This window comes from Neopelma chrysocephalum, unplaced genomic scaffold (assembly GCF_003984885.1).
Source record: "Neopelma chrysocephalum unplaced genomic scaffold, ASM398488v2 Primary Assembly neopelma1_97034, whole genome shotgun sequence".
Classification (NCBI taxonomy): Eukaryota; Metazoa; Chordata; class Aves; order Passeriformes; family Pipridae; genus Neopelma; species Neopelma chrysocephalum.
In genome coordinates, this window is record NW_020925676.1 from 2,469,623 (window position 1) to 2,480,094 (window position 10,472).

Consider the following 10,472-nt stretch of genomic DNA (forward strand, 5'->3'; position numbering starts at 1 on the left):
ATCTATCTGGCCATCCGTGTTTTGAGACATCCACATCAGCCCCCTTATCTTCTAGGCTTCTACACTATAATTTTATTGCCTTGTTTCCCGCTGTTAGTCGAAACTTAAACAGACAACTTGCTGTTAATGTACACAAATCCTGGTCCAGTTCCATTCCATGAAGAAAAAAAATCAAAGCCTTGATACCAAAATACATGTTAAAAAGCGGATTAGTTTCACTTTTTTGGTCAAAAATGTCATGGTGCGAGATCCCCAAAATCCAATTCCCTAGTTCTAGCCCCCCTCCCACATCTCAACCCAGTGTAAGATGGGTTTTCCAGACACCACATGAGACTCAAATTGGGGGGAAGGATATATATTACAATACTGTACAACAAAATAAATAGTATAATACATCACATATAATCTTAACTAACTCTACCATGACATACAGTATTTACAGTGGATCAAATCACTTCTACCTTCCAAATAAAAGTCCAGAAAGGAAGAAGGAAGATCCTTTCCTCTCTCAGAGCAGCAGTCCCTCTAAGGCAGCAGTTTCTCTCTCTTTTCCATGCAGCATCGGTAACTGGATCTATGCCAGTACACACGAGGGGATATCCAAGCCCCTCGGCCCTCCGTCTCCAAAATGAGGGTCTTCCGTGGGCTGTGTTCACCAGGACACAGGTCACGTCACCACGGTCATATCACGAAGCACAGGGGTCTTCGCGACGGTCCTTATCTTCAGGGGATTCCAGCCCCTTGCAGAGCTTCTGGCTCTGACTCAAGCTGGCTGCTAGCTTCTTTGTAGCCGCAGCGAGGGGAGGCCCAAGGTCACCCCCCCACACACATTCCGTCCTGGCTGAGCTCTCAGGACAAATGAGCTTCTTAGCTCCTCTTTCTGCAGTGCTGTAGCACTCCGAGACTCTTCTCAAGCAGGAGTCCATTTCCCTCCTCCTAGGAGGGGTGTCAAAGGAGTTTGGGGGAGTTTTGGTTGAGTACTTACCCCAAAAACTCTCTCTCTGTAGTGGCTTAGTTCTCTCTCTGCTGCTGCTCTCTTTCTCTTCAGACAACTCTGTGTCTTCCCTCGGCTGCATGCCGCCTCTGCAGCTTCTTCTTATCTCTTGGCTCTCTGCCCTCCATACGCTGCTGCTTCTGCTGCTGCCGCTTCTGCTGTCCACGGTGGAGAAAACTCCTCCAGCTCTCAGCTACAGAACTCGGCCCAGTTTAACACTGTTCCAAGTTCCTGCAGCTCCCAGCCAAGGGGCTGGGGAGGGGCCAGAGCCCCCAAGGGGCTCCTGCCCCTGCTTCCTTGTGGCTCTCACAACATGGCCACCTCTCCAACTACCACAACTACAACTCTTCTCTTCCGGTCTAAGTGTGATAATGTTTATATTTCACAGGAGCGGGGGGTGGAGTGTTGTGGTGGTGGGAAACAGTTTTTCCTCCCTAGAGTTATAAAAGTGGTAACCCTCAAGGGGGTGGTGACCCTTGGGGTTTGACCCAATCAGTGCTCCTGCAAAATATAAACATATCACAAGCAGACCGGAAAAGAAAGAGGTTGTAATTGTTGGAGAAGAAGAAGAAGTCATGTTGTGAGCCACGAGGTAGGGGCAGGAGCCCCTTGGGGGCTCTGCCTCCCCCCCAGCCCCAGCTGGGGACTGCAGGAACTTGGAACAGTGTTAAACTGGGCTAAGTACCTGTAGTTAGAAAGCTGAAGGAGTTTTCTTCCCCATGAGTGGACAGACGGAGCAGCAGCAGAGCAGCAGTGAACGGAGAAGCAGTGGCAGAGAGCCAGAAGAGATAAGGGAGAAGCAGCAGAAGCCGACATGCAGCCGAGTAGAGGGAAGATACAGAGTTGTCTGAAGGATGAGAGAGCAGCAGAGAGCAGGACTAAGCCACTACAGAGAGAGAGTTTGGGTAAGAACTGAACAACCAAAACTCCCCAAACTCCCTGGAGACCCCTCTTAGAGAGAGAGAGAGAGGAGGTGGTGGACCCCCACTTGAAAGGGGTCTTGAAGTACAGCAGCACTGCAGAAAGAGGAGCTAAGAAGCTCAATTGTCCTGAGAGCTCAGCCAGGATGAAATGTGTGTGTGGAGGGGGTGACCTTGGGTCCCCCCTCACTGCAGCTACAAAGAAGCTAGCAGCCAGCTTGAGTCAGAGCCAGAAGCTCTGCAAGGGGCTTGAATCCCCAAAGATAGGGACTGTCACGAAGACCCCTGCGCTTCGTGGTATGACGTGGTGAAGTGACCTTTGTCCCGGTGAACACAGCCCACAGAAGAGAAGACCCTCGTTTTGGGACGGAGGGCCAAGGGGCTTGGATATCCCCTCGTGTGTATTGGCAAAGATCCAGCTGCAGCTGCTACATTGGAAAAGAGAACGAGACACTGCTGCCCTAGAGAGACTTGCTGCTCATAAGTGGAAAGGATCTTTCTCCTTCTTCCCTCCTGGACTTTTATTTGGAAGGTAGAAGAGATTTGATTATTTGTAAATACTGCATGTCATGGCAGAGTTAGTTAAGATTGTATATGATGTATTATGCTATTTATTTTGTACAGTTTCGTAATATATTCCCTTCCCCCCAATTTGAGTCTTGTGTGGTGTCTGGAAAACCCATCTCACATTGGGCTGAGATGTGGGAGGGGGCTAGAACTAGGGAATTGGATTTTTGGGGCTCTTAAACCATGACATTTTTGGTAGCAGATGATGGTTACAATCCATCGACCTTAAATCCCATCAAATTAAAGGGAAAAAAAAAAAGTCCTCATATCACAATCTGTTCAAGTAGGAACGTAACTTTTGAAGGTAAAAAAATTAAGTTTTTAAGAATATAAAAACTTCTACTAAAATATCTTGACTCCATCCAATATTTTGTTAATACTTTGAATTCTGTCGGTCAGACATCTCACAATTACATAGATACTGTTACAGAACATACTGTTCTATCAGTGTTTCAATAAAGACATTGAAACACAGTGGCTGGTCTTACATTTATAAACAATATGGTATGGTGAGTAGAAATAATATTCTGAACAGAGTCCTGAATAGTGAGGATCACACCAGATTTCTGCTAGTCTACAGCTATGGGTCTCATCAATTGTGCCCAAACACTTAAAACATCATGCTGAAGGTATAGGATCTGCTCATGCCTACACCGCAAAATGTATGGAGAAATTATTTCTTATGTGGAGGTTCTCCAATTAATCAGTAACTGTGCTTGAATGACAAAATAGATGAAATTCTGAAGGAAAGGCACTTGCCTTCTTAGTTCTTAACCAGAAAAAAATGAGTTGCAGATTGTCTGGAGGTCCACTTTGTTTGAATGGCTTGTGTCAGATGCCTCCTTGTCTAAATCCATTTTGGCAAGCTATGCCTATCCATGCTTTAAAAAGACCCTCAGTTTTCAAAAAGTGTGGACATCCTCTATAATTAGGCGTTAAAAGAGTTCCATTACCCATGCTTTCCCCCCTAACTTTTAATCTGTCAGCAATTCTTTTCTAAAGTTAAGACTACTTTACAGGCACATGTAAGGTATGTGAATATCTTTCACCCCTTTCTTCTTTCCCAAAATTCATGAGCTCTCATGAACAATATTCCATTTTAAACTCCATAGCTATCCTACACAGCCAGTGGCCAGCAGGACTAGGCAAGTGTACTGGGCACTGGTGAGGCCACACCTCAAATCCTGTGTCCCATTCTGGGCCCCTCACTACAAGAAGGACATTGAGGTGCTGGAAAGACAACAGAGCTGGGGAAGGGTCTGGAGCACAAGTCTGATGAGGAGCAGCTGAGGTGGTTTTCCCTGGAGAAAAGGAGGCTCACTCCCTAAAACTCCCTGAGAAGAGATGGGGGTGGTCTCTTTTCCCGAGTAACAAGTGATAGGATGAGAGGAAATGGCCTCAAGCTGGACCAGGGCACGTTTACATTAGATATTAGGAAAAACCTTTTCACGGAGAGGGAAAAGACTGCCTAGGGAAGCTGTGGAATTACCATCCCTGGAAGTGTTCAAAAACTGTGTGGATATGGCACTCGAGGACATGATTTAATGGTGAATATGGTGGTGGTGCTTGGTTGAAGATTGGACTTGATGATTTTAGAGGTCTTTTCCAAACTTAATGATTCTATCAACAAGGCACAGAGGTTACGTCACATATAAGTCGTGTAGAAGTTCAGCATTAGTTGTGATTAGCACATCTCAGATTAATTTAGTTCCTCATCAAACGTTTGGATCTGCATTTCAAAGGCTATATGTTACCTCTCTGCTGTGAGAAGGCATCATGTCTACACCAAGAATCACAACTCACCCATATCTGCAGTGACCATGGTGGACTGATTCTCTGGTACCGAAATGGAATTCTGGTCTGCGCTGCGCGAGTCCTCGTTAACCTCCTGCTGGCTCTGGCTGAGCTCCGACCGCAGCTCTGAGTACTCATCCTCCTCCCTGGGAGACAGAGCAAAGGCAGAAATAAAATCCTCTGAGGAAATATCTCCTGTGACACTTATTTCAGATCTGTCAGCTGAGCCACAGGGTACAATCCACAGAAGTTTTGTTCAGTCAGTAGAGAAGACTTTATACCCTTCACTGCAAAGTAACTGTGCAATGCCCATAACACCCACTTGCAGCAGCCAGTGCCTGGTTTCCATTTCTTTATTTCCAAGTTCATTATTACTCCAGACCACTGTAGAAGGAAACAATGGGTGGACCTGAGTGCTAGCAAGGATGTGTGCAAGGACATACACTGCTCTGCAGCAGCTCCCCAACTGACAATTCACACAGATCAGCACAAGTAGCTTTGATTCCAAAGTGGATTAGAAATAACTGGTTTTGGTCTCTTTCTCAGTTCAAGGATGTCATCAGCTCGTGTGCAAAGCAAGCACGCACATGCATATACCTGCATATGTGTATCAAAATGCTCTTAAAGACAGGTAGGTTTCTCATTTTCTCTTCCCAAAAGAGAGAACAGATAAGTGAGTATTGCACCGAACTGCTGGAGTTAGTGGAAAACAAAAAGCCTCAGTTACCTAGGTTTTAACTTATTTGTCAAGCTGGTTCAACTAAAATAATTGAGGACAGAGAATACTTTAGCTAAAGCTAATGAGCTTAAAAAATTAAGGCTTTTCCCTTCTGTCTCCACACAAAGAGTTCAAAGCACTGGGGGAGAAGATAAGTAAATGAATAACAGCTTTTCCTGAGGACATTTGTAAACATTTTTTCTTACTGATTTGACTCTGAATTTTTTTTTACTTTCATAGTGACTGTTTTTACATTAAAGTATCTCTTTTAAACATAAGGAAAACATCAGTTTATCCAGGTGCAGAGCCCCTCTGAAAGTAGAAAAACAGCTATCATTCTGTTTCACATTGAATTACATGAAGAGATTAATTTTGCAGCAGATTAGCAGAAAGGTGGGAGAATGAAACTGTCTGCATTTGGAAACAGTTAGAAATAGCAAAGACCTGTCTGGGGATCTGCATCTGAGAGGGGTATCTGTAATGTTAGGTTTGCTGTGCGTATGCCACATACACTGTGCGTATGGTGATGAGTGTTTCTTGTAGGATTCAGCCTGGACTTGTGTCTGCATTTTTCAGGCAAAATAGCAGAGAAGATGGCCCCTGCACACAGGGATCAATAACAGAAGTGAAGCCTGCTCTCAGAGTTGCAGAGGTGACAACTTATGAACTCGTCTCAAAAACTCAAAAAAGGAAATTTCAGTTTGCTTGCCAAGCAGGGTTTCCCAAAGTACTGAGATGTATTTTCTACAGGAACTACTATGCTCTTCTACCCCTTACATTTGTTTTAGTGCAAAGAAAGTGTGACTTTATCTGAAGCACTTAGTGACCACTATTAAACAAAATGCAGGTCAGCCAGTTAACAGAGACTTAGATCAAAGAAAGGTCTTTGAGTTATCATGCAATATTTGTTTCAGACAGTGTGAGAACTCAATCATGAATAGCAGGAATTAAAATAGTGAAATGAAGACACATAAGAGTGAGTTAATGTTCCATCCATGAATTAGTTTATTATTAGCCACAAAACAAGCCAGTAGTAATTAGCTTTGGACAAAAACAATTACCAAGCACTCAAACAGTTGTAATTTTTCATCTGAAGGTAATTTATTTTTTAATTTCTGAAACAATTAGTCCTACATTTTAAAACCTTAATTGGACAAATGGCTCTACTGACCCTAAAACAATGGCACATGCTATAGTAATTTCTCACCACTCTTATTGGGCTTTTCTTGCATAAATTTTCTGTTTAAAACACAACACAGCTTCATGTAGCTAGCTAGTTCTTGTTTTTTGGTTTAAGTACCCTCAGTATCTTGGAGCAGTTGAAAAGTATGTCACGTGGCAGAACTCACACCCTTCTGATGACTCAGGTGAGAACTCATTTTCTAAGTGAACTAATGCTTCTAGGATCTGACCAGAAAGATCAGAAATCCATTTCTGGTAAAGTGACAGCTACGTCAATCAATCACTCCACCACCAATCCCAGTGGGAACAGACTGAGGGTAAAAACAAGGGGGAATTCAAGGGCAGCGATACATCACAAATATAAATTCTGCCTTTGAAACTGATGCTGACAGCAACAAAAGATACTGCTTTTCATCTTTCCCCAAAAGAGAAGGGGACTCCAGAGGCACTGCAGATGCAAGGTACTTGGCAATTGACTCCAGGAGGTGGAAGCATTACAACTTTCTCATTGCTGCCATCATGGACAGCCTGGATAGAGAAAGCAGGTAAGCAGGTTCTGCTTGTTCTGCTACGGGCTCTGATAGTTTCCACTTGCTGGAATGTCATGGTGAGTTGGAGGCAATTAAGACCAGATCAAGTCATTCTAGACACAGAGTGATCAATGTTGGAGAAAAAACAGTGTGGTTTTCAGGTACTTCTGCACTAATTGCTTTCTTCATGTTCAGGTGCACCCAAGGATCACAAGTGCTGCACAGACACTGAGGAAAATGTGTTCAAATAGGAGCAAAATGCACACTTTTCAGCATCCTTTCACACCAAAGATGAGTACTTCCACAATGCTGACAAGGTTCACGTTTTCTTCACAGCTCCAAATTGCTTCACACTTTAGGTGCCAGCAGTTTTTCAACACACACTTTATTTAAATAAATATAATTTTAAAAATATATATTTTTTTATATATCTACATATATATAAAAATATATATTTAAAAAAATATATTTTATTTCTCTCTAAGACCCTCAGATAGAAAATACTACAGGTGCATGTGCACAGCAACTCAGAGATTCACTGCACCCTGTGTATAGACAGGCGAGGTCCCTCTGAACTAGTTCACTTGAGACAACATGGGAATTAATCACTGAGGGCAGGTAGAGGTGGGCATTGTATGCTGAAGCCAACAATATCACATCCACACTGCCATTTGAATTGAATCCAAAGTGTGCTAGCTTCTACCTAGCACGTATTTAGAAGCTACAATTAGACCTGCAGGTCACTATGTAAATGTGACAGTAAGTGCCGTGTATTATCTCATTTGATGCTGTTGTCTATTCTCTCTCCTTCTTCTTCATTAACTCCAACACAACCTACTTTCTAAACATATTTCAGATTAAAAGCTGTAAATCTAAACCAGTGGCTTTCCAGTAATAGGTTACAGGCTTCTTCTTCTTGACAATTCTTTCAAATAATTCTTAGCAGGCTCCAATGTTGAACAGAGTATATTTCTGTCTGCATTGTTATAGTCTATTTTTAGAGTTGCAGAAATGTACCCAAACAGCCACTGGTTTAGAACTAAAAGCAGTTAGATCTCTCTCCTTTTCCTTTTCCCAAACCTCTATTTGATATCTAAGAAAAACAGTCATATGCTGAAGTTACAGATGATTTTGACAGCCAAAGATAGGATTAAGAAAAAAAATCATGTTTGAATGAATCTAAGGCAACACAAAAAATTTCTGAAGTCATAAATATTCATCTTTAATGTAGACATAAGTCCATTTTAGTACACACTGTATAATTTATAAATCCTCTCTCTGCTTCAGAGTTACTCGGTGTATCCTTTATGTCCAAGTATTTACAATATGACTCTATAATTGGGAAGATCCATTTGATAGGTTTTGCTGTCTTCTAAGTTGTATACATTTCGAGAGAAAACAGGAGTGACATACATCTTGTCAAAGGACAGAGAACCTTGGCAACATCAGGCTGGTCTACTTGCACATGAGTATCACCAACTCACTTTTTAGCCTTAATATCAAATCAGTTACAGCTCTCGTATGATTGAATCAAACTGGAGGAGCAGGACAGTGGTGTTGCAGCAGTATTTTCTGATGCCTTTAAAGGCCTAGCCCCCCGCCAAAGGGGCAGAAAAACTGCAATTTTCATGAGAAGCAACATGTGCTTCCCATCAGGCTTGGTTCTTACACCTCACTTCCCTGTGGATGCCACAGCTGATTCATTTATGGATGTGGTTAAACATTCAGAGCATCCACCTGATTCCAATATTTTGTAATTGAACACCACTTGGCATTTACTTTGGCACAGGGATCCCAAACAAACCATTTTTATGAATTCTTTGTAATATTCTTCTTAAATGTCATAGAGTTCATCTGTCATTCAAGGAAAAAAAAATCAATGCAGGTCTCATGCTTCTCAGATTTTGCTTTTCATCTATTCAATTGGTAGAGTTTTACCAGAGAGGAGGGCAGTATGGACAGTATCATGTTGAAAAGAAAGGCAACTTGAAACAAGACAAATGGAAAATTTGTCTGCAGAGGTATCAAGCATGAATGCATAAGGGAGTCAGAGGGATTTTTCTTCAGAGAAGTACTACCAGTATAGAAAATACCTGAAAAATCTCACCATGATCATCACTAGTTATGATCATATCATAGGCAAGAGTATCTTCTTAAATAAAATGAACATAATGTGATTCTACCACTGCTTTTGAAGTGCTATATATATGTGTGTGTGTGTTGATACTTCCTCTTATTTATGGTACACCAAACCTTCTTGTTTCAGTATATAAATATTTTCATGAAAGGTTAAGTGAGTAGTCGTAACAACATTGCCTTGTGCTAGAAGAAACATTTAAAAGGAAGGACAAATAAAGCACATTACCAAAAATTGCAGCTAATAGGTAAAGAAAACTGAAAATTTGCTACATGGCTAGAGCATCATGCCAATGTTACCCACAAAACCATCAAATCTAATTTGAAATCTAATTCCTATCCTCTAGGAAATCCATAGATTCTAGTTGTTTAGTTGCATACTCACTAGCTAAACTATAAGAAGCTCCTTCCGCATTCTAGTCCAAATTCTCTACATTGAGAATAATGGGTAAAAACAAGAGAGAACAATGTTTCCATGTAGTCTAATACACAGTTTATTTTAACACAGTAACATGTAATGACCCAGTGTATTACCCCAAGCCTTGCTGCTCCAAAGACAGGCAACAATGTGATTTGTACCATTGTGTTTTGTCAAAAATACCAGTACAAGCACGTGAATAACCTACTGAAATCTATTTCAGCCATAATGCTCACCACAAATGATTTCACTTAGATGATCTACAGGAGGCCACAAAACAAAGTTAAAAGCAGAGCTTCAGGTTGGGTGGCTTCATCTTCCTTTATACACCCTTGCTGTCTCTTACGTGGTTCCCCGGGACATTATGCTAAAGGAGTATTTACATGGCACAGTGCAGTTTCTTGCAGTGCTTGTTAGGTTAGCAAAGTGTTATTTTGCCAGAGAGAATGCAGCACTTCTAGGTCTTGGGATGATACTCTGCAGAACACACACCTTAATTATGGGCAGCTATTCAGCACCAGTCACAACAAGCCTAACTACCTTCAAGTTGTCATCAAATTATATTTAGAGTATAATTCACACCATGTTTTGCACTTGTCTTGCATTGGCCCAGGATTTCCAGGAAGTTGCTGTACCTTATTGTTGTTCCCTGTAGTCGATCAATTTTCTTGTTCAGTTCAGCAATGATACTGTGCAGCTCTGTGATTCGTTCCTCGTAGCGCAGCATTGTTTGCTCCTGCACATCTTCATGCTCTCTCATCAGGTGGGATTGCTCACACTAAAGCAGAGAAACCAGGAGCAGAAAGGGTGTTATGAATAACTGCATGGAGATCAGATACAAGGCAAAAGTGCACAGCATTATGGTTTTCTTACTCGTCCTTAGCAAGCAAAAACGAGAGAGACAAAATATTGACAGATACACAAAGGCATGTAATTACAAGATTTTAGAAACTGACAGAATATGCTGTGTACTTTTATTGGTTTTTTTTAAAGGGCATAAGTTGCCCCTCCTGCTTGAATAAAAAACACCATTTGCAACTCAAAATAGCTACAAATATTGACCTTTGAATCCAAGAGATTCAAGGTACATTGTGACTCTTCAAGGATCTTCCCAACGTGCTCTGAATTAGAACAATTCCTATGGCAAAACCCACATCATTATGTGGGAAATGTAGAAAAGAAAATTAATTACACTTTGAGGTTATGGGTTCTT

General features: G+C 41.7%; 1 protein-coding gene across 1 annotated transcript in view; it reads right to left on the minus strand.

Annotated features, from left to right (window-relative positions):
• LOC113961110 (colorectal mutant cancer protein) overlaps positions 1-10,033 on the minus strand; it is a 64,392-nt gene extending 54,359 nt beyond the window's left edge. Inside the window, exons 1-2 of the mRNA XM_027671169.1 lie at positions 9,895-10,033; positions 4,285-4,421 (exon numbers count right to left, since the gene is read on the minus strand). Coding sequence (XP_027526970.1) covers positions 4,285-4,421; positions 9,895-10,019 — 262 coding nt within the window. The 5' untranslated portion in view covers positions 10,020-10,033. The remainder of the gene's footprint in view (positions 1-4,284; positions 4,422-9,894) is intronic.
• Between the last annotated feature and the right edge of the window lie 439 nt (positions 10,034-10,472).